Source organism: Piliocolobus tephrosceles, chromosome 8 (genome assembly GCF_002776525.5).
Source record: "Piliocolobus tephrosceles isolate RC106 chromosome 8, ASM277652v3, whole genome shotgun sequence".
NCBI lineage: Eukaryota > Metazoa > Chordata > Mammalia > Primates > Cercopithecidae > Piliocolobus > Piliocolobus tephrosceles.
This window is the reverse complement of record NC_045441.1, coordinates 30,609,249-30,634,642: the sequence shown is the minus strand read 5'-3', so window position 1 is coordinate 30,634,642 and position 25,394 is coordinate 30,609,249. Positions and strand designations below refer to the sequence as shown.

The 25,394-nt window shown below is 40.6% G+C and overlaps 1 protein-coding gene across 2 annotated transcripts in view; it reads left to right on the top strand.

Moving 5' to 3' along the window:
- Positions 1-25,394, top strand: part of GLI3 (GLI family zinc finger 3) — a 262,787-nt gene that overhangs the window by 168,755 nt on the left and 68,638 nt on the right. For both annotated transcript variants that reach the window (XM_023226448.1, XM_023226445.1), the window contains exons 4-6: positions 8,561-8,766; positions 11,783-11,929; positions 17,421-17,622. In XM_023226448.1, the coding sequence (XP_023082216.1) occupies positions 8,561-8,766; positions 11,783-11,929; positions 17,421-17,622 (555 nt within the window). The remainder of the gene's footprint in view (positions 1-8,560; positions 8,767-11,782; positions 11,930-17,420; positions 17,623-25,394) is intronic.

Below are 25,394 nucleotides of genomic sequence, written 5' to 3'. Positions count from 1 at the left end.
AAGAAGTGCCTGAGAAATGTAAGAAATGCCTGAGAAAATGCTGGAAGTAATTATGTTAAAATGTTGACATTGGTTAGATTTGGATAGCTTGGATAAAGTGAATGGCTATTTATTTTTTAAAATAATCACTTGACTATTTCATTCATGGAATATGAAGTCCTTTTATACCCAGACATGAATAGAAAAAAAAAAAGAGAGAAACTTTTTTCTTTGTTTTTTTTTTGAGATGGAGTTTCACTTTTGTTGCCCTAGCTGGAGTGCAATGGCATGATCTCAGCTCACTGCAACCTCTGCCTCCTGGGTTCAAGTGATTCTCCAGCCTCAGCCTCGAGAGTAGCTGGGATTATAGGCATGCGCTACCACGCCCGGCTAATAGGCATGCGCTACCACGCCCGGCTAATTTTGTGTGTGTGTGTTTTTAGTAGAGATGGGGTTTCTCCATGTTGGTCAGGCTGGTCTTAAACTCTCAACCTCAGGTGATCCGCCCACCTCAGCCTCCCAAAGTGCTGGGATTACAGGTGCAAGCCACTGTGCCTGGCCAAGGAACTTATTTACAAAAATCTCATGAAGTAATGTTTCATCATTAAAACAAATACTTCTTTTCCCTCCTCTCTTTTTAAAACATTCAGCCTTTGCCCTTAAATTCTCCATGTAAGAAAATATTCATCACCTTAGCATTAATGTATACATTAAGCAATATTCTAGCCCTCACCTTTATGGCCACTTTCATTCAAATTATATTTACTTTTTGTGCTGGTTCATTGTCCTTATTTTTCATGACCCAGATGCTTTTGGGAGCCTCCTATGAATTCTTTTTAGCTGTGCCACTCATTAGGTCACATTCACTCATACACACTTCTTTTGAGTGTAGCCTTTTGCCTCATTTGACTGTAGGCTCTTTCAGAGAAGGGACCAGGCAATCGTGTATCATGTTCCTTGAAATCTCTCCCAAGTGCAGAAATCACAGTGGATTCTTAGGAAATGGATTTTCAATAAAGTGTTGTATTAGTCCATTTTCACGCTGCTGATAAAGACATGCTTGAGACTGGGCAATTTACAAAAGAAAGAAGTTTAATGGACTTACAGTTCCACATGGCTGGGGAGGCCTCACAATCATGGGGGAAGATGAAAGGCACATCTCACATGGTGGCAGACAAGAGAAGAAAGCCTGTGCAGGGAAACTCCCCTCTATAAAACCATCAGATCTCCTGAGACTCATTCAACATCAGGAGAACAGACCTGCCTCCATGATTCAACCACCTCCCACAGGTTCCCTCCAACAACACATGGGAATTCCAGATGAGATTTGGGTAGAGACACAGCCAAACGATATCAAATGTATATCCAATGAAGACATCATTGAAATGTTCATCTGTGTGATTCTACATGTAGTTTTTAACAATTAAAATCCAAGTGATAAATTTGTAATAAGCATATGCCAATTAAAAATTCATGGAAAAGTATTTCATAGCTACAAAGATGATGAAAATAGGATTGGAAATGGAACCATTTTATCAGCTAGGGGCCTGGGGGCTAGTGGAGTGGATTTGTACAGAGGTGTGGGTAGGGTTAAGGAGACGAACAAGTAATAGTAAAGCCCCTAATATAGTCGAAGTTAGAACGAAGAAGTGATTCAGCGAGTGCTGGAGCAGCAGAGGAGGGCTCACCCACCAGGAGCAGTGGCCTTGGGGCAGCAATGCCATACCACAGAGCCACAGCTAGCGGAGAGGGAGGAGGGAACTTGGTTTCCCCTCCTGCCCACTCCTGCCATGCTTCCCTTAAGTAGAAACCGGAGGGAAGGTGAGCCAACTGATTCAGACCTTAAAGACCAGACTCCCTACACAGGCCATGGCCTTGGGGAGGAGGAGGAGCAAATGAAAGTTACCACCATAACCATCCGCACCTCTCAGGGTCATGTGGTGTTTCTAGGGCAGAGGTGATCTGAAAGCTTACCTTGCATACAGGGAAAAAAAAGTATAGGATTGTGCAAATGTATGACAGTGTCTACTGTTTTACTCATGAACATTTTAGATATTTGTTTTCTTTAGTGTATGGAAAGGAAGCATATATGTACACACACACACACACACAAAGGAAACACACACACACACACACATACATATATATTTGAGGCAAGGTCTGTCTTGCTCAGGCTGGAGTGCAGTGGTGCAATCATGGCCCACTGCAGCCTCGACCTCCCAGGCTCAAGTGATGCTCCTGCCTCAGCCTCCTGAGTAGCTGGGACTGGGACTATAGGTGGGTGCTGCCATGCCAGTCTAATGTTTTTATTTTTGTTTTTCTAGAGATGGGGTCTCCCCATGTTGCTCAGATTGGTCTTGAACTTCTAGGCTGGAGTGATCCTTCTGCTTCAGCCTCCCAAAGTGCTGGTATTACAGACAGGAGCCACTGCACTGGGGCAAAAGCAAATTATTTCTTACAAATTTTGATTTATTAAAATGATGTTTATTGAATAAGTAATTAATTGGTTAAAAATGCATTAAAAGGGATAACTACCCTCTGTTCTCTATTAGACCACTGCTTGAATATGAAGAACGATGTCTACTTACTATGTTTAAAAAAAAAATAAAAAATAAGCTTATATAAAAAACCAATATATTCCAGTCTTCCAGTAGTTGGAGTGGTCACGCAGAGATGCAGGAGATATGTGTACATTTCCAGTATCTCAAGCAATGTGCGAGCAGATTGTAATAATCTGGCATATAAACCTTGTTTAATGCTCTCATAATGGATAATGCAAGTGATTAAATACTGTGATTTTAATCTTGGCATTTTAGTAACCCAATAAGATAGATGAAAAGGCAGTAATGAATTAGATTATATAATAATATTTCATTCTAACTCAGAAGTCCAGTTATTCTCTGCAACATGTTTTAAGTCTATCATGGTATACTGTTAAAAATGCTCTGATAAGAATCTTCTACTCTTTTCATTGTAATCTATTTTCACAATCATATAAAATAAATTCTGAAGTTATCTACACAAACAGAAATAACTTTATATTGTTTTATTGTCTTTCAGTAGAAGATCAAAGTAATTCCTACCTTCTTTCTTTCAGAAAGTATATTTCATATACAATTGCCCAATTTCCACTGGGCAATATGGAAACAAAATGCCAGCGACTCATTAGGTCTCCACTGTCTTGGAAGACAAACGGGTAGAAAGAGCATAAGGGGTCTTATTCCTGAGTGGACTCAGAGGCCTTGCATACAGGAGCCAAAACACAGGGATAACGGAGAGAGGCATATCTTCCCAGCTGTGCCCTGCAGCCCCAACAGCCCTCTACAGTTTGGGAATCTGTGGTGCCCAGACAGCAGTTTGTCAGACTTAGGTTGGAGGGTCACAGGCATATTTCTATATTCTGTTGTTGCAACATAAATAGCATGGAATGTCTGTTCTTGGACCAGTTCTGAATTTCAGTGTTTTTCTCAGAATGTTTGCTTGTTGTTTTGGTTCTTCCCTCCATGGTTTGTATCTTCCTCCAATGACTGAGCCACAGACAGTCCCGGGACAGAGAGAAGGGGATGGCCACAAAGACCGAAAGCGGTGATCTGCAGTTCATTTCTGTGTGTATCTACTAAAAATATACGTCAAGGAGACACCTATAATTTTTTCCTGGCACTACTTAAAATCTTCAAATGAAGATTTTTAACGAACTTGACAAATATTTACCAGGCCAAGGTGATGATAGTTTGTAGGAAAATACGTCATTTCTATGGGAAATTTTGTGGCCGCCTTCTCCATACCTCCCCTGTCGTCTTCCTTCAGTGGAATTCAGCCCTCCTCTGGTCATAATCCTGAGTACCCCTCACACAGCAGTGAACACACATCTGCCTGATAAATTTAAGGAGCTTAACCTTCTCTCCGATATTTACTTTCCACTTAAAAACACAATGATTGGGCCAGGAGCAGTGGCTCACGCCAGTAATCCCAGCACTTTGGGAGGCCAAGGCTGGCAGATCATCTGAGATCAGGAGTTCAAGACCAGCCTAACCAACATGGTGACACCTTGTCTCTACTAAAGAGAAAAAATTTAGCCAGGCATGGTGGCGCAGACCTGTAAGCCCAGCTACTCAGGATGCTGAGACAGGAGAATCGCTTGAACTCTGGAGGGCGGAGGTTGCAGTGAACCAAGATTGCGCTGTTGCACTGCAGCCTGGGCAACAAGAGCGAAACTCCGTCTCAAAAACAAAAAACAAAACCACAATAACTGACAAATGATCTAGCTGCCAAGAATTTGAAAGTGGCTCTGTTAGGTAAGGTTAAAAGCACCTTTATTTAAAGACTATTTACATATGTCAGGAGGCTGTTTGGCTATTGTAGTTCAAGTTTGGGTGCTCAGCTTTGTTTGCTTAGAAACTCATTTTTGTCACACTGTAGCGCTAGAGAAATATGCTAACCCAGCTCACGAAAGCCTAATGTGGAAACAATTAATAAATGACCAAACTTCAGTGAGAAACTGAATACCAGCCACTGCTCTGCTAGGGAACAAATCACCATTTGGGCTTCTTTTTTTCCCTGAGTTTAGGATCAGAAGAAAAGAAGTGTTGTTGGCTGGTTCTGCAAGAACATCAAGAACCACAGCACTTAGGCACTGTGTTCCTACCTTTACATACAGGATTCCAGCCCTCAGGGCAGCCCCTGGAGGGAGCTGTGATTGTTCCAATTTCGTGTATAAGGAAACTGATGCTTGAGTGAGGGAATAAGTGAAGAAACCTTCCAATCCCATTCCTTCAGAGCCTTTGCATTTAATTACTGAGTCCATTTTCTTAACCACCTCATGTGACTTTATGATTTTACTAAGGGAGGTCCTGGAAAATCCAAGGAGTGCCTCCAAGATGCTGTCAGGCAGACGAGCAAAGCCGAATGGTGTGATCAGATTTGCTATGGAAAGGGGATTCTTCTGCACAAAAAACCCGCACACAGATGTCTATAGCAGCTTTATTCATGATTGCCAAAACTTCAAAGCAACCAAATTTTCCTTCAGTAAGTGAATGACTGAATAAGCTATTCCATACAATGGAATATTATTCAGTGCTAAAGGAAATGCTATCTTACTTTGAAAAGATATGGAGGAAACTTAAATGCATATTATGAAGTAAAAGAGGCTAGTCTGGAAAGTCTACATACTGTATGACATTCTGGAAAAGGCAAAACTATGGCGAGGGCAAGAAGATCAGTGGTTTCCTGGGGTTGGGAGCTGGGAAAAGGAAGAAGGGAAGAATTGGTGAAAGAGGATTTTTAAGACAGTGAGACTGCTCTGTATGATACTGTAATGGTAGATACATTTGCCCAACCCCATAGAAAGGATGACACCGAGAGTGAACCCTAAACTGTGGACTTTGGGTGACGATGATGTGTCAGTGTAGGCTCATCACAAATGCACCACTCTGGTAGGAGATGTTGATAATGGCAGGAGGCTATTTATATGTAGAGGCAGGGGGTATATGGGAAATCTCTGTACTACAGCTCAATTTTGCTATGAATTTAAATTGCTCTAAACAATGTCTGTTAACAAAAAGAATGTCTTAATATTTCAATATTTGAAATCACATAGTATGTTGCATTTGCTACCCCTACAATGCATGTATATATGTTTATATGTGTGCATATATCTGCGTACATATACACATATGTATATAAATATGTTTCTGTTTATGTGTATTACGGGTGAAATATGTTAGCACAATATGTGATGTATATGTCACATCTGAGTTTACATATGAATGTATGTGTATATTTATATATATGTGTGTGTGTGTCTGTTTTGAGCATTCAGTATATACTAGGCTCAGTACCTGAGACTTTACTCATGTCAACCACCCAACACTCCCACGAGGTTATCTTCCCCATTGGACCTTTAAGGAAGAGGAGAAAGTGAGTATCAAGGCTGAGGTCCACTCACATTGAGTCCCACTGCTTGGATGCATCTGTATCTAGAATTCCTGATAACCCCCTTATGACTGTCCGATGCACCTGTATCTTTATCTTCAAATCCTGGAGGAACCCTCCTTTCCACTGTTGCTTCTTAGCAGTGTATAAAAGGACCGTAGAGCCTAGTGCTCCTGCCAGAGAAGATATGACCAGGTCTTGGACCCTGGTGGGATTGCTTCACTTGTGGGAAGCTGGTTTAGTAGGTATCTTTAGGGTCCTGGTGGGAAAAGCTTGAATCCAAGTGAAGCAGTGACAGGGACATCAGGCTTGATAGACTTTCGTGAGGAGAAAACAGCTTCCTAGGCTTTCTGTGGGATTGATGATAACCCTAGCCTGGCCGCTATAATTTTTATGTTTTTCTAGATGCTGATTAGTTTTCCTGTGCATAATTCTCCAAAATAGCATTTGGACCTCTAGGGATATTCTTACTATTCTTTTCAACTCTGGAATTTTGGAGAAATAATAGGTTTCAATCTTTGAGTAAATCAAGAAAAGCTAGTAAGAAATGTCATTGCCTGCCCTGATGTTTAGTTCCTGTTGCTCAGACCAAGTTATTCCTGGATCACAAAAACTGACCAGGAGGCATCATCTCATGGCTTTCTTGAAATGGCTTTTCTGCATTCAGTGGCACCAGTCCCTCAGTGGAAATCTATAAACAAGTTTGTGTTGAGAATAGGTTGGAAGGATTGCTTGTCCTTTCTTGTGAAGAATGAATGAATGAATTAGAGCATCCTCTGTACCTTCTAAGGTAGCAAACACATCTAAACAGGGTGTAAGATTTAACCAATGATAAGACACGTCTAAATGGAGCTTACGGGCTGAGTTAACAAGAACAGAAAGCTAACTTGTTTTGTAGTTAAGAGCTAAAATAGGAAAGACTAATAGGTTACGTTGATCTCTATTTAAACAAGCCATTTTACTAATTTCTGATTGGGTATGAAAGCCTCAAGCCGTTTTGAAAAGAAATAGCTATTTGCTGGTGGTAATTTCTTACTCTTCCCACGTGTAAATTTAGAAAACTTTGGAGTTTTATTTTGCTTTCCCAAAGTAGCATCTGAGTAACAAATAAAAAGCCTCATTTTTTTTTTTTTTTTTTTTTTTTTTTTTTAGTTCAAGGTGAAAAAAGAATCAGAAGAAGAAAGTGAGAAAATCCATCCCCACCACCATATTTCAACTTCTTTTATTTTCTGCTGAGAGAAAATTCATGATCTGATCTTTGATTTCATTTATTTCAGTGCCTGCAATGTGCACTTAGTGGAGCTGGCTTCTACCAAGATTATATTCTGACAGGGTGATGGGGGCCGGGCTGTGCGTGAGCATTTGCTTTGCAAGGAGAATATGTGTTTCCCCCCCCCCCCCCCTTTCATTTCACTCCTAAAGCCAGTGGTGGAAGAGGAATTTGCTGTTCTCAGTTGATCTCTGTCTGTCAGGGCCTCTCCTTCCTATGGCCGCACCCTCTGTGAATGAGGAAAAGGGGGAGCACAAGTGTTTGACCTGTCAGAGCCAGTTCCCTGATTATCCACGCCAAATGTTTTCCATTAGAGAAGGAACTTGGCGGTACAGGAGGTTATGCAGACTGGCCATTCTGGAAGTGGCTGTCTCAGAGCGTGGCTGTGGCTGTGGGGCAGCAGGTGTGAGGGGATTCTGAGGAATCTCTCTCCAAAAGCCAATCAGGATATCGTGGTAGCAAGGTGTGTTTTAGAATTTATTTGTAATAACCCAAAGCCTACATTCTACCTTAGCCCATTATAACCGAGGCAGGGACTTGATCGAAAATGCATTCTTCCCCAACTTTCTAACCCGGGAGCACTTAGTTACTACTGCTCACTGAACGTGGCTCATCGGGATGCCTCATGGAAAAGGACTTGAGCAGAAAGCTGATTCCAGATGCTGCTGCACAGAGAGGAGGAGTTGCCTTCCAAACACTCACACCTGGATCCATAAAACTCATTTTACTTACCACTGCGAGACCCTTGGAAGTTAAACAGACATATGCCTGGATCGTTAGAGTGACCGATTTCCCATTTCTAAGCAGACTTTTGCAATGGGTCTTCTTCCTTACAGGCAGCTCTGCCATGTGCATGATCAGGCTTCTAGACCCGACAGATGTGGGATTGTATTCTTTCATTCTGTTCTCTTCTGTTCTTTCCTTTCCCTTTCTTTTTTCTTTTCTTTCTCTTTGTCTTTTCTTTTCTTTCTTATTTTTATGCAACACCATGATAGTAAGAGGTAAGTTTTAAATGGTGACATTAATATTTGGGTCAAGTGGAAAATACAATTGTAGCAACCACTTTAAGCCCAGTTGCCTGTTATTTAGAATTTCTTCTCATGGAAGAAGCCATAGGCTGACCTTTATTTTACTGTTTTGGAGTGCAATGAAGTTTCTCAGAGGTCAATTTATTTTCCCAAAGAATTGCATAGCGATGTTCTGTCTGCATTATATCATGCTGATTTTAAGATAGTGGTACTAAAATGTATTTGCCTGCATTTTTTTCCACAAGGTTCCTTTGAATTCACTTAAAATCTTATTTTCTTTCACAGACAGCCTCTGCCTGTGGAGATGTTTGTCTCATGCATACCCCTTGTGTCTGGTTTTCTTTGTACCCAGGACTTCTGCCTTATCTAGTAGCCCTACGTATCCAGACCTGCCCTTCATTAGGATCTCCCCACACCGGAACCCCGCTGCCGCTTCCGAGTCTCCCTTCAGCCCTCCACATCCCTACATTAATCCGTACATGGACTATATCCGCTCCTTGCACAGCAGTCCATCGCTCTCCATGATCTCAGCAACCCGTGGGCTGAGCCCTACAGATGGTAAGTCTAGGATGGATTCTGCTTCCGGAGATCACACAGCCTCCTCCCTGCTCCTCACTCGGGATGTGTATAAAGTAGACTTGATGTTTAGTGAGTGTGTCCCATGTGCCAGGCGCTGTACTCTGTGCCTTACATGCATGATTGCGTTTCAGTGTTGTAACACCTCATTGGCAGTGGTGATGTCATCTCCATTTTCAGGTCAGAATAGCAGTGTGCAGTGGGGTTTACCTGCAACGCAGTCAGCCTGTGGCTAGTAAGGGACAGAGGTGGAATTCAACTCTAAATTTTTCTGATTCCCAAATCCCTGCTGGTAACTAGGGTTCTGTTCTGCTGCTTCACATATGATTAGACTGGTCCTGTAGCCATTCACACACATGCATGTGTAACATGAATGTTTTACTCACCTTCTGATGAACACCTTTCTGTTCTCTGTGTCTGCGAGGCACATTTGTACAGATGTGTCTGTTAGAGCAGGGCTTCCCAAACTCTAGTGTGCCTATGAATCACCTGGGGAGCCTGATAAAAGGCGATTCTGCATCAGATGGGGACAGGTGGGGCCTGAGATTCTGTGCTCCTCAAAAGCTGGTGATGTCAGTGCTGCTGGTGTCTGGTCCACGCCCTGAGTGGCAAGGTCTTAGAAAACAGCATGGTCCAGGGCTGTTGCCTGTGCTTTCTATCCTTGACCATGCCACATGAAAACTGCTTTCTATTCTTGACCATGCCATCTGAAAACCAGAAGAAAAGTGTACTGGGAAAGGAAATGAGCTTAGACTTTATCGTACTTTTTTGATGCTCATTTTAGGCTCTCAAGGATCAAATTCCTGTTGGTTCTGTTAGTCCCCCCATTACTTTTCACATGACTCTGACTCTTCTTAATTGGAGCTGTGTATTCTCCTGGTGTCAACTTATAAACTGGTACTTTGATTCAGGAAAAGTATTTTCCATTTCATGCACACATAGAAATTCGTTTGCCCAGTAATCACTGGAATCTGAATGAAGGTCCAGAATTGCACCACCTATTAATTACGGGTAGCACGCACTGAATTCTTTGCAGAGATCACAAGTCACCACTGCCTGTTCCACATCAGAGAAACACCAGGCATTTCATTTCACTGAGCAGGGCTTGATGTGACTTCCATGCCGTATGCACGTTCTTTAGGTAGACTCCTTCCTGTGGCTGGGTGGGCATGGTGAGAAGCTGCATGAAGTGTCTCAGGAAACATCCACTCACTTGGGTTTTCAGAAATAGCTTTCCTTCAGCAACAGCTACTTTTTTTTTTTTTTTTTTTTTTTTGATTCAGTGCAGTGAATTTACTAGTTAATAATAGTAATATAAGTAGCTAAAGAATAAGTTTTGCCCTTTGGGCAGGATTGACATTTTATTTTACTTTGAGAAAGGGTCTCACTTTGTTCCCCAGGCTGGACTGCCTTGGTGTAATCTCAGCTCACTGTACCCCAGACCTCCTGGGTTCAAGTCATCTTCCTGCCTCAGCCCCTTAAGTAGCTGGAACCACTGGTGCACACCACCATGCCTAGCTAATTTTTATAATTTTTGTAGAGATAGCAGTTCACCGTGTTGTCCATGCTGGTCTCAAACTCCTGAGCTCAAGCGATCCACCCGCCTCTACCTCCCAATGTGCTAGGATTATAGGCATGAGCCACTGTGCCTGGCCAAGATTCACATTTTAAAAATAAAAATCAAATATGAATTAGATTTTCTGCTTCAGATTTTATTTTGCACTTGAAGAACTGGAGAATCATCTCCTCCAGGTACTTGGCAGTTGGGTGGAAATGACTAACAAGGAGAATAGACTGAGAGAGAGAGGGGGGCTAGCTGACAATGGACTTGGAATTATGCCTGGCCTGCAGAAATTTACTCGGGCCAGTGGAAAGTCATACCACTAGTTAAACTACTGAAAGTACTCCTATCATCTGCTTTGCATAGCATTTGATGATGTGTATATATAGCACATTCTTTGACTGGTTGATTTGCCTTCTTTTTCTTGCCTCTCAAGAATCCAGTTAATGTAATCAAATAAAGTAATAAGACGAATATTTCTCTTGTGGCCTAAAGTTTTTTTTCCTTAAATCTATATCTTTACCATGTATCATGGATAAAAAGTATATGAAACAAATATAAAATACCCACAAACCTATCACTAGAGTGCTGGTATTTCTAGATAATAATTGTAAAACTTTTATTGGTTGAATGCTATGTGCTAAACGTGTTACATACATAATTTAATTTTTGCTCCTGACGACCTCATGGAGCCAGTTTAAATCCAGATCTCTGTGAGTCTGGAGGCCACCCTGAGAACTGCTACGTCTTGCTGCTTTTGCATGAAAATTGGCAGGTGGAAACCAGTTATTATCCTGTTAGAAAGCTGAGTCTTGGCAGTAAATTGCTCCAGATTGATAGGTATATTTTCTTTTTGATTTTGTAATGAAGAAAAGGAAAAGAGCGCTTTTAAATTATGGAATGCAAAATTGTAACTTATCATTCAGTTGTGTTATTAAAGCTGTGCTGCCTTTTTTCATACTGGTAAACCCTGACTTTTCATGTGAGTGAGAGTTAACTCAGACACTCTTGTCAGAAAGCTTAGAGAAGTATTTTAAGTATGTCTGGAAAGATATCATAGTCCTCTAAGTTGTCTACTATTGTAAGAAATGCAAACATACAGCGATTTGATGTAAAACTGATTTTATTTGGGGAGGCAAATATGGTTATGTACATATATACATTTTAATCATTCTGATTTGTTGATAATTTCTTAGACCAACATCAAAAACTTTGTAATGCATTTCGCTTTTTTCTATTCCTTTCTTTCAGTTTTATTTTCAAATAAAAGATGTTTAATGGACATAAGAGCACAATTTGAGTTAAAGGAGGTTTACTCTAATAAGCCATGAAAGGAATTGCTGATGTGGGTTGTGTGATGGACTCTGAGATGCCTCCAGAGAAACTTCTAGTTGACCTTCTTTCACTAGTAACCATATATTTCTTGTCTCCTCCTAGCTCCCCATGCAGGAGTCAGCCCAGCAGAATACTATCATCAGATGGCCCTGCTAACCGGCCAGCGCAGCCCCTATGCAGACATTCTTCCCTCAGCTGCCACCGCCGGCACGGGGGCCATTCACATGGAATATCTTCACGCTATGGATAGTAAGTGACAGGGCTGTTTTCTAGAGTCTTGGGAAATGACAAAGGCTACTTCATGAAACAGAGAGGAAGATACAAAGATTAGGTGATAGTGTCACTTTTTGATCTGGAGGAGAAAGTGGAACTACCACTGTCTGGTGCTCTGGTTCCCTTGGTTTTCTAGAAACTTCCACAGATTTGGACATCCTGGGACTCCCTGTTTAGCTCAAGGATACTAGTGAACTGGCAGATGCAGGCAATTGTAATTGACAGTGATATATAAATATTAACTGGTTAAAAAATCCCAGCCCAAGTGACATAGTGAAATCCATCTCTACAAAAAATTAAAAATTAGTTGGGTATAGTGGCATGTACCTGTAGTCCCCACTACTCAGGAGGCTGAGGCTGAAGGATCACTTGAGCCCAAGAGGTCGGTGCTGCAGTGAACCTTGGTCACACCACTGCACTCCAGCCTGGGTGACAGAGTGAGACCCTGTCTCCCCCAACCAAAAAACTTTTTCCTGCCGTGATTGTCTTGATAACAAAATAAGGGGGAATGGATTTGATATACGGATGAACTTTGCCCACTCACGCCTTGGTTTTGTGGATTTTATGCTTTAAAAATTAATTTTTAAAGATACCTGTTTTGGTTTTACATTTTCGCATTAAATGATTTAGTTTGCCCCATATGTTTTCTTTATGTTAAAAAAATTATATTCCACTAAGACCATTTGTAGCTGCTAAATATATGAGAGGATCAGAATAGTTATCAAGTTATCAATAGTTGCCAAATATTTGGAAAAAATGAAAACTTTTTCCAAATCAGAAGGGACTACTTTTAGTGCCTAGCAGTGGAATAAGATGAGATTACTTGATGCATGTTGTATCACTTATTTTGGGGTTCCTTAGGTGTGTAATGATTTTTGTGGGTCACTTAAGTAGATACATAGACAAGTAAGCCTATAATTACCTCTCATCAGAGCATACCAGAGCACTCATCTCTTCAGATCCTTTAAGGACACATCCGTTTGCAAGGCGTTCTGAAGCAAACCTAAAACATCATCCAAGTGATAACATCAGCAAAAGCCACTACCTTTGAATAGGACAACAGTACGACCTTGAGTAGGGCATTTGCTTAGAGTTTTGTTTGTTTTTCCTAGTAGCAGCAATTAACTTATGTTTTTCTATCTACAATCTATTTGGATTCTTCTGTGACAGAGGGTGAGCATATGTCAGCTCTAGTTATTCAGTCCTGAGTCTTGGGCTAGAAAGAAGGTGATTATTTCACACGGGGTAAAAACTCTACAGCCTTAGTCTGCTTACCACCAAGAACGACCTTTGTGTGTTTCATTGGAACACAAGATTCTGTTGGTTTCCACTGGGAAGCTCATTACCACACGGGAAGTAAAAGAAATGTGTTACATCTTCTTCAGGGGTTCTGTTGTTTGGCTTTGCAGCATAGAGAGCTTACATTTCAGATTCATCATAACCACATTTCAATTAACGATTGTTGAAAAAAAAAGTTGTGTTATTATGCAAATCAGTTATTTAAAATCTGCAAATAAAGAATTAAAATAAGAGAGAATCCTTGGAAGGTCAGCCCGCATTACTTTCCCTATTTGATGAGAATGTGTTTAGTCAGGCAGTGGCGGTTTTTATCTAAATAAAGGATGAAGCTACCCTTTTACTTTGTAAAAACTAATTAAAGGAATTTTAATTTGCCTGAGTATATGGTAAATTGATTGTCATTAAGTAGGAATTTAGATGTCCTATCATTCATCACATAAAAACAAACCTCCTTTTTCTTTGTCAGAATTTCTTATTAGAATAGAGAAACAAAACAATTAACAGAAAGCCAGATCGGAGATATCTGTGTTAGAACAATAAGAATGCTCTGGCTTATATTTAAGAAGGAAGTGGTGTGATCAGTGAAGAACTGGGCTACTTCTCTTTTGGCTGTTTTGAAAATGCTTACCTTGTATTTTAGCAACTCCCCTCAACAGAGTATCCCAAATCACCGTCCCCAAATGCTGACTTTCTCTTCCTTTACTTGTTTATTAAGGAGTTAGGAAGAACATATTAAAGGACTGGAAAGTTCGTAAGGCACTATATTCTTTTCCTCTAAAGTAATTGAAGTAGCATTTATTAATAGTTATTTAGTTAGAATATAAGAAGATTGCCCAGAAATTTCGACCATAGGATATTTTTTTCCAACAAGGAAGTGAAACATTAATCCTAAATTCCTACAGTGGATGTCCATCTGCAGTGGTAGATCGAAACCTGGGATCTATCTGATCACTCTGATCCCTTGCTACAGATATTTAGTGCTTCTTAATTAACACAACCCTCAATAAACTGGGTTCAGGTGAGCACCGGACTTTTAAATAGTGGGCATATCTAGGGTTTCAGCAAGATGTCGGTCAGAGTGTTTATATGTAGCTGGTTAGGATAAGCTAGTCTGTTTATGGTCCCAATTCTCCCTCTCAGGGTTGGATGACTTTAGAAGATGAGAACAAATACTCCCTATAAGGAACATTCTAGAGATGAGGGTCCCTGAAGACCATTATTTATATTGGTGGAAACAGACTTAAATAAGAGCCAGTCTTGGAGGGAAAAACAGAGAGAGGAAAGGTTCCAGCCAGGCTGTGAACAAGCCAAAGGGTTTCGTGGAAAGAGTGAAAAGGTCTTGAGAGGCCCCTCACCCTCTTTGGAGGATGTGAGGGAGATCTAAGGCTCCTGGGATTTGAGGGCATCAAATGGGCTTCTTCCTTTTGCATCACAATTAGTGATCTAAAACATTAGAGATTTTCTAGGGATATATCCACTCTAACAGGATGTCTAGCATGTGCTGTCATTTCTAACTTTGCCAGTGATCACTGAGTACCATTGAGAAGGGCAGTTATTGTCCAGGATTATATGGAAGTTGACAACAAATCTGGTTTGTCCTTGGAGTTACTTGGAAATGACATGTATTTCCTCACTGAAAAACTTCCATGATGAAATTAGCCTTTCATGGTGAGTAAATGTGAAGGAGTTGTGTTTAATAAGGCAGATGCCATTATAAAAGTAAGATGCTGATTTAAATGCCTAAAAATATTCACAGACCGGGCACATTGGCTCACCCCTGTAATCCCAGCACTTTGGGAGGCCGAGACGGGCGGATCACGAGGTCAAGACATTGAGACCTCATGATCCGCCTGTCTTTCACCATGGCCAACATGGTGAAACTCCGTCTCTACTAAAAATAAAACCCTGTAGTCCCAGCTACCCGGGAGGGTAAGGCAGAAGAATCAGTTGAACTCGGGAGGCAGAGTTGCAGTGAGCTGAGATTGCGCCACTGCACTCCAGCCTGGCAACAGAGTGAGACTCAGTCTCAAAAAAAAAAAAAAAAAAAAAAGTACATCGTTGGGATTGCTATTTTGTACTAACATGCTCTGAATCAGGCTGGTAATGAAACTACTGTAAATGAAAGAACTCATTTTATATGTGCCTGAAAGAAAAATTTGAGTAAGTACCATATTTATCATTCAAGTTGGTTTTTAAGTTTTATATGTGGATGGCACTAACTTACTCAATTTCAGTTTGTGGATTTTTTTCCATTATTTCTGTAGTATTGACAATAAAGTCTTTCATATTCATCTATCCCATTTTATTAAATTATCTCTAAGCATGTTGGATTGTTATCTTATATCAAGAACCATCTCTATTGAATAAAATATTCCCAAAGAATTTCCTGGAGATCAAGGGCCTGGACATTTTTTTTTTTCTTTTAATAAAGAAAGATTACCTACTACTTCAGTTTTTCTTGGTACCGCAAAATTGCCATGTTCCTATAAACTGATACACTCATTCTATGAGGTCTTAGAAACCCTTCATTTACTTAAAACGAATCATGTTTTGTTTGCCTCCTACCTGGTAAGATTATGTTCTCATTCTTTCATTAAACTTTAGTTTGGTGACTCTGTAATGTAAATGTGACCTTCAAAAAGGCAGAATGGACCTGTGGGCCACATTCATCTCTGTGTCTTGAAACTCACATCTCGAATATCTACCAAATTTGAATGTAAATTGGCATTTAATTTTGAACTCTTTAGGAAGAAACCATTGCATTAAGTTGGTGTGCATTTATTTAAGTTTGAGTTACTCATCTCCAGATTTGGACTCCAGATTAAGGTTCCATCAGTGGAATCTTCTTGAAGGTTAAAAATTCTAATAAATGTATCACTCTTTATTGGATCTGACTGGAGAAGCAAGGTCCAGAGAAGAATTAAAATGCCCTATAGGATCATTGTAGCTCATTATCATGCTCGCAAGGGTTTCTCCTCCGCCTTGGAAAATCTGTAAACAAGCAACATCCCCAGCTTTTAAATGTTTCTTGAGATTTATCCTCTTAGATTATGGGGAATGTAAGGCAGAGGTCCTCAGGTCCTCAATCTCAGCGATATTTGGGCCAGATAATTCTTTTTTTTTTTTTTTTTTTTTTTTTTTGAGATGGAGTTTCGCTCTGTCGCCTGGGCTGGAGTGCAGTGACCGGATCTCAGCTCACTGCAAGCTCCGCCTCCCGGGTTTACGCCATTCTCCTGCCTCAGCCTCCCGAGTAGCTGGGACTACAGGCGCCAGCCACCTCGCCCGGCTAGCTTTTTTTTGTATTTTTTAGTAGAGACGGGGTTTCACCGTGTTAGCCAGGATGGTCTCGAACTCCTGACCTCGTGATCCACCCGTCTCAGCCTCCCAAAGTGCTGGGATTACAGGCTTGAGCCACCGCGCCCGGCCGATAATTCTTTATTGTGGGGAGAGTGACCCTGAACATTATAGGATGTGCTGCAGCATTCCTAGACTCTACCCTCTAAATTCCAGTAGTACCTGCTGAGCCCAGAAAACCAGAATGTCTTCTGATGTTGTCAGGTGTCCCTTGGGGGGCAAAATTGCTCTCAACTGAGAAGCACTGATTCAGGGTAATTATGTAGAAGTTGTTTTAGTAATGCTTTAAGTATACCATAGAGCAGGTAACTCTGGAAATCACTGGGTGCTGAGGGCATAACTGAGGCTGAATTTTTTATCTTAGGATACTTTAATTCATTTTCTTTCTTTGGCTCATGACTTAAAATGGTGTGTGTTGGGGTGGTGGGAAGGGTAGTATGTTGCAACTGTGGGAACCACTGTGTTTGTCACTTGTGGTGAATTAATGATGGGAATATCTAAGCAGCCGTCAGATTCATAAATCACTAGAAATGAAAGGGATAACATATAAAAGTCTCTCCCTTTTGTTTAGCAATTTATCATTTTCCCTGCACATTAATAAACAGAGCTCCCCCGAGGTAAGCCCCTGGAAGATAAATATTTCTCCCTAATTTCCTCAATTGTAGCTAGTAGATCACATGGGGGAGGAGAGGTGCTTGTCACCACAAGTTGCCAGCTTCTTATCCTTCACTTCTTCCACATAGGAGAGTAGCAATAAATAACCGGTATAGAGTCCAACTGCAGCTAATTAGGTTCTTTTTTGTTTATATAACAGGCACCAGATTCCCCAGCCCCAGGCTGTCAGCCAGGCCGAGCCGAAAACGTACACTGTCCATATCACCACTGTCTGATCATAGCTTTGACCTTCAGACCATGATAAGGACGTCTCCCAACTCTTTGGTCACGATTCTCAATAATTCCCGTAGCAGCTCTTCGGCAAGTGGCTCCTATGGCCACTTATCTGCAAGTGCAATCAGGTATGTATTTTCCTGAATCCCTTATGTGTTTTTTAAATGTAATGTCAGCACTTGTTTGCACCTGTAGTGATGCATTTTCAGTACCAACTGCCTATGAGGATGATGCTCTGCCTGTACCAAGAGGCAGGTCAGATATCACAATGAATTGCAAAAAGAGTTATTGGGCCCCAGATTATTTGGTACTTGCAGACAGTAGTCAATAGCACCTATATAGAAAGAGCAGTTATTGAGTTATGATGAAATCCACTTCGTAAAGACAGTGAGTATGGCAAATTTTTTATCCAGCTTTCTCCTGTAGTAATGTTCTCTAGAGGAAAACTGACTTCAAACCTGGATGTATGAGACATGTACAGAACATGAACAGAAATAAAAAGACCAGTCATGGCAGAAGTCTTGTCCTACAACTCTTAAGAGAAAGGAGTCCATTGGGAGGGAGAGAGAAACAACAGGGCTTTTCATCTGATGGAAAATAAGTGCAGATGACATTGGAAGGCAAAGTTATCAGAGGAAATCTGGCAAAAGAATATTTCTTTGTTAAGTATTTTTACTTAAATACTTTCTGTTTTAAGTATTTTTCTGTTAAGTATTTTTAGCTTAATCTGAAAGATCCTTATTTTGACCATACACCTTTGTTAACCGTGGATAATTCCTTGCTTGACAGAAAGTGTTTTGACACTTCCTTCCATGAAGCACCTCATGTCTGTTCTTGCATGTGAAGGTGCAAGCACAGACTTTTGTAAACATGATTAACATAAAATATTTCTTACTGCTAATGATCAACTTGGACTGATGTCAATAAGTGGGGACTAAAAGTAAGCCAACGTATGAATTTTAGGTGAATTAGCTGATCATTTATTGTTTGAACTAAGCCAGCTCACAAATGGTTGAGACATAGAATTAGAGTCTCCTAATTATTAGACTATTAATGCTATAATAGACATAGAATTAATTAATTTAGCAATCCTGGTTACAAAGTTTAGCTCTCATTTCCCCTAAATTTTTTGCCAATAATTTAAGAATTCAGTTACTAGCCATCTTTTTGAATTGTAGTTTTGTTAATCGCGAATAATTCCTTGCTTGAAAAATACATACTAACGGATGTTTTCACCAGCCTTGGTTTTAATAAGTGAGGTTTTGTTTGTGTCTATGAATGGGCAGTAGCATTAGTTGTTCATTGACGGGTCTTCCATGGTAGATACACAATTAGGGAAACTTCATCAGTTCAGAAAAAAAAGTGTTTGCAGTAGCAAAATACCCACATTTAGTAAAAATAATGAATACTGTTGTCTTTCCCTAATGTTCTCCATTACAGTTTTAATTCTTGTTCAATTATCAACAATGTTCTTCAGTAGGCAAGTTAATATTTAAATGTGGTGGATCCTAATTTTAATATGATGTCATTTTCTGCTGCTTTTCTTTGTTCTTTTCATATGGTCACTAAAGTGTGGAAATGTGGAGAGCTGCAAGCAACTGTGATAGCAGTCAGTGCACAGGGAGGGGTCCTGGGGCCCTTTCCAGATTAAGCACTGTAGTCACAAATATAGGCTTTAGAGTTGGATATGTCTATGGTCAGATTCCAGCTTTGCCACCAACCAGCTATACAAACCTAACTTACCTCTCCGCTCTTTGAAGTTTAGTCTTCACATCTGTAAACTACAGATAAGACACCCACTATATAGGAAGAAGGCACATTCTACTAAAGCTGGTGTGGATCTGCAGTGGCAGGATGAGATTCCTACCTGGGGTGAAGTTTCTGGGGGAGATGAGCTGGGATGGTTCATCCAGGAGAGGAGCCATCACAGACCTGTCTGTGCTACGCTGCTCTCCATCCCAGTCTGGCCCCGAGGAAGCATGCCAGTCTCAGAACCCTGGCCTGGCTGTTCCTGCACTCCTGGTAAATATTCATGGGTCATAGACTAACATGGACTGGAGGTCACTTGACTGCAATTGTGCAAATGGCCTGACTAAAGTCATAGCATCCAAGTAGCAGAAAGGTGGCACATGGTGATAGTCACAAAGATAACACACAAATTCACTTCATGAACGTTCATTTCTCTTGTTTCTCTTTAATTTTCCTTCCTCTTGCTCTCTGCCCAGCTCTCTTGACTTTTCGCAGCATCTAAAGGACATAGATTAGAATATGGTACAGAAATAGTCATGATGCTATCTTTATTTATTCCTACCCCAGCCTTCTTAGTCCTTACGGTCTCCTGGTCTCCTCATCTTCACTTAGTTAAGCTAGTTAGTGTCAGTACTTAACAGACTGTCAATCTGCTGACTTGAAATCATCATTGCCCATTTTTGTCTCCAAGGAGCTATACCACACCTCTTTATATCATTAGAGATGGAAGAAGAGATTCACTTAAAGACCAGTCCAGTCCTTGGAGGCTGTAACAGTTGGGTGACCTGGGCCCGTTGTGTCCTCATTTTCTTTCTTGCCTTTGAGACTTTTGATTGCATCTTTTCTCTCTCAGTGCAATCTCTCCCTCTTTAGTACACATTTGCTGTATTTTAGGACTATATGTCTATTCTCACACAGAGCAGGTAATGCAGATAACCCAAGATGAGATCGGTTTCCCATATAATGATGATAATAATTGTCATAATTGGCACCACTTGCCAGTTCTTTAGCTGGAGGAGTGCTAGTGCCTTGCTTACTCCTGCTCTAAGTTACGTTTTCTGAGATCTAAAAACTGACTTCAGGAATGATCAGTTAGTGGTAGCACCAGAGGATCTGGGAAAGGAAAGAAGCAAGGAGACATCTAGAAAAGGTAACTAACTTTCTTAACAGCAAAGGGTACAGGAGAGAAAGTGGACTTCAGGTGCGTTTAGCCTCTGCGACATGCTGACTGACAGGGCAGGTGCAAGGCTCAGGCTCACTCACCGTTCTCACGTCACAGCTGTTTGGCAAAGCAAGTGGTGTTATTCCTTTTTGTTTTGTTTTGTTTTTGTTTTTTTGAGACAGAGTTTCACTCTTTTGCCCAGGCTGGAGTGAAGTGGCACCATCTTGGCTCACTGTAACTTCTGCCTGCCAGGGTCAAGCGATTCTCCTGCCTCAGTCTCCCAAGTAGCTCAGATTATAGCGGCCCACCAATGTGCCCAGCTAATTTTTGTATTTTTAGTAGAGACGGGGTTTCACCATGTTGGCCAGCCTGGTCTCGAACTCCTGAACTCAGGCGATCCACCCGCCTCGGCCTCCCAAAGTGTCAGGATTACAGGCGTGAGCCACCACACCTGGCCTTATTCTTCTTTTACACATAAGCCCAGTGGGTCTTTGCAAGATGAAGTTAGCAAAGTTCCGTGCCTAGTGGGCATCAGCACTAGCACTCCAGTTTCCTGCTTGGTAATTTACTCTAAACACACTTGACTTTCACACTTACATGTTTTCTAATACCTAACTTGCTGTTGGTATTGGCAGTGCATCAGTAATGATGTTTACATTTCTAAACATGTCATTAAATGTTTAAAGATACTCAGTTTCTAAGAAATGCCATAGCTGTCTCCTTCACATCTGTGCCCTAGTGCAAATGCAGTTAAAGATGCCTGTAATAGCATGTACCACTATTTGATATTTCCATATTTTCTTTCTCCTTTAGTAGTTTGCTATCCATTTCTCTCCAATAGAACACAAGCACCAAAAAGCCAACCACTGTGTACCTCTTGTTCCCACTCCTGTGACACCTGCGTTCTCTCATATTGACGCCATTCAGTAAACGGTTCTTGAGTAAATAAATTAAGGAGCTCTCTCATGAGTAATTAGAATTCTCATCATCCCCTTATTAAAATAAGTTTTCTACATGGTAGTTGAATAATTCTGGTTTTCTGAAAGTTGCAATCTGTATGAGTGTTATATTATTACATGGTCATAGATTGATAGATATAGAGACAGAGGGGTGAATAGAAAATAAAGGATTAAAAAAGCAAATGTCTATTTTAAGTTTATATATTTACTTAATAATCCAGACTACTATAAAAATACCATATAAAACCAGTATTTATTCACAAAAGCCCATTGGCATATTATAACAGTACTTGATTATGTCAGATTTTAAAAAATGCATTGTCTAGACGTACCTGACAAGTCTTTTAAAATCTCATAATTAAAATAGCTTTCAAAAATAACTCTATGCATGTTGGAAAGTATGTTATAAAATATTGCATGTTTCAAGAAGTTGTGGCTTCTCCATCACCTGGAAAACTCCCCATCTAAAACTAGATAATTTATATTTATCAAATACAGCCAGTAACCCCCACTCTGCATAGTTAAGGCTAAGGTTGTAAATAGCCAGTGAATCACAGTGGGTTAAAATAGTTTACCTTTGCTAAAACCTTCTCCCTAGAGAATTGAGCCACCCTTGGAAGAGAAGGTGTTTAAAATGACACCCTTCTTCTGTAGTCTTCCAGCAAATGTAAATGGGATGAAGAAATGAGTACTCCACTCATTTCTAATCCACTGGATATCACTTTCTCACTTTCTATTTAATGGCTACAATGAAAGTGGTTTTATATTCTTAGTGGTTTTAAGTCTGGTGTGACCAGGAAAGAGATCTCAGTGAAAATGACATTCCCATGTTGCACATCACCTCTCTGAGTGCCAAGATCTCCAGCTTCACAAAACAGTGCAGTGTTTTTCTGCTACCAGCACTGATGAGCTCAGTCTGATAACGAGAGGGCAAGTTGTGCTTTCTGTTTCGTGGATCATCAGACCTCTCTGACACTAGGACTGTGGAGTAAAGGTGCATCTGGCAGGTCCACTGATGCTGCCTGAGGCAGGCTGGAAGTCAGCTCGGCCTCCATAGCTCCTTGGCTCTGTGCTTATTAAACACCTTGCTTATGTCAGAGAAATAACACACAAATGAATTGAGAAGCATACTGAAGAACAGATAAATACAGTGCCAAATTGCCGACGTCTTTAAAATTATCATTCCGTCTTCTAAAAATTTGGAGATGACATTCCCTTCCCATTTTCAGTAAAGTAATTAATACCACCTTAAAAATATAGCTCTCATTTACTTCATTAAAAGTAATTAATATTACCTGATGTGGTAGTTAGTTTTACATAGTATTTCATTTAATCAGTTATTAATTCCACAAATATTTAGCTGAGCTTAACTCTCTGCCAGTCGCTGTACTGGGGGCATGGGGGCTACACAAATGCCTGAGAGAGACACGACCCCCACCTTCATAGAAGTTACGGAAGGGAAAAGCCTCTAAGCATATGAATAAATGAATAAATGAGCAAAGGAACTTGTAAGGTAACAAATGAATGAACAAAGGAACAAAGGAGTTTGTAAGGGTTCTGGTCAGTGCTGTAAAGAAAATGACCCAGATGTTAAGAAACAGTAGCACCAAGGGCCTAATTCAGGGGATTGGCCAGTGACTTATAGGATGATGACAACACACCCTGGAAAGCTTTCTACAACTTTCTAAGAAGAAGGCCAAGCAGGTGAAGGCCCTGAGGTGGGAGGAGTAAGGCGCTGGGGGAACCGTCAGCAGATGACAGTAAAACACGGGGCAGGTTAGCCAAGGCACAAGATTGGCGACACAGGCAGGGGCCAGGTTATACCACAGCATCTTGGACCACAGATCTAAGGACAATAGGAAGGGCCTAAGGTCTAGGGCCTTAGATCTGGAAGACCAGAAATCTAAGGGCCTTCCCTGGAGGCCCCTCACAAGGCTGTTTAATTTTACAGGTGAGGAAACTGATGTTGATAGAGGTTAGCAGGCTGAATCAAAGGTACTCAATTACTCACATGGCAGAACCACAAATTCAACCTGGTGGGTCTAACTCTTGAGTGTTCACCAGACACACTTCTTTCTCTCTTAGAAATCCTCAAATGAGAGACATGGTGAAAAGCATTGGTGGGAAATGCTATTTATAATAGAAATAATATCTGATGATATTTTGAAGAAATGGATTATGCATATATTAACATATGATTTTTCTAACCATGTCTAACATACTTGATGAGCCAGATCTCATGTGAGAGTTTGTTACTGTTATTCACGTTCATTGAGGTCATGTCTATTTGGCTGCTTAATGGCAAGTGGCTTTTCAGCTTTTTAGATCACTTTCATAGTGTAAAGCCTAATGTGTTTTTCTCCAAAGCATTATTCAGAAAGCATATGCCTAAATGTAAACGTTGAGATACTTAAGAGCATGTGGGTCTTTATCTGTGTACTCTTTACTTCTGAGGCTGGGCTGGATTTCCAATAAACTTGCCCTGGAAACTTTTATAGATGGAAGTGGAAGCTTTATTTTTTTTTCCCTCTCAAATAGAAGCACATGCATGCATGTGTGTCCCTATACATGTACAAGTAATGATAGCTGTTGGCCCATTCTCTGCAAAACTGGAAAAAAAAAAAAAAAAAAGATTCTTTGAATGGCAACTATTGTGCAGCGAATTCCATGACTGTAACCAAAGTGAGGATGACCTCTTAGTGCAACAGTCACAAAGTAGCCAGGAAGTTTGGCTTGGCTTTGAATGTGTCTCTCTCCCCTCTATTTTCTTGAAGTCAGTTTCTCACATTCTGGTACCATGTTATCTCAGTGGTTCTTGTTGCCTGACTTTACTTCCTATCTTGATTTCATGAGCAAACGAGTTAGGAGAGGTGGGGTACTCATTGGATTCTTCTTCAGCCTGTAGAAAACTAGGTTTGTTGCAGCATGGAGTTTCTTAATTCCAGGGCCCTGACCTAAAGGAATACATCCTGATACTATCACATGAGTTTCTTTTAAGGATGTTGAAAAAATTCAACTTACGGAACTTACAGAAGGGAAAAACCTCTAAGCATGAATGAAATTTAACAACCAAGGCAATTGGAAGAAGTGTTTTGTAGGTGGCGGGTAGACAGAGTTGATTTTACATTTACAAGACATTTCCCAAGAATCCAGAGGTGCCACATATTCGTTACTCTTCACGTTGGACTGAGAGCTGGTACCTTTGTGATGGAGTGTGATTACCACTCACGCCAGGGCTTGCCTATAGCTTAGTTCTCTAATGCATCACCTACCTGTCCAGCTCCGTGCACACCATGCTGGGTCATTGAGAGATTTCAGAGATGATCCTGGAAACCGAAGAGCCTTCCCTTCTACTCAGCTTCCCACATCCTTCTGTGCCCTTTCCCCACATACATCATGTGCTGGTGCAGAAACCCCGGCACTGTGATTATATGGGAGTGAGATATTCCATGGCAACTCTAGGAAAAAGCTGTTATTTTAGGGAAGGGTTAAGAATGTCCTGTGGATTGAAATCATCAAACAATAAAATAGTAGCTTTTACCTTTGAGTGTGTGGTGGATGGATGATATGACCTCTTGACATTTTTCTTACTTTCCTCAATTGTTTTCTTTATTTTTATGTAGAAACAAATCTCTTAAATATTGTAATCAGCTCTTACTTACTATTCCAATTTAAAGGGCTACAGCAAGCCATATTATGCTGCTTTATTTATAGTACCATTGTTAAGGAATCCAGTATATCCCCAGCACTCTGACCGCCCCCCCACCCCCGCCATATATGGAATTCCTGAAGCATTTAAAAAACACAGGCTTTTCTCATACACTATTCTAATTGGATTTATCCATTTGATTTGAACATTAATGACTTTGAAGTGCCTATATGTATGGTAGGGTAAATAAATGTTTTTTTTTTCTTTTTTTTTTTTTATTATACTTTAAGTTCTAGGGTACATGTGCATAACGTGCAGGTTTGTTACATATGTATACATGTGCCATGTTGGTGTGCTGCACCCATCAACTCGTCAGCACCC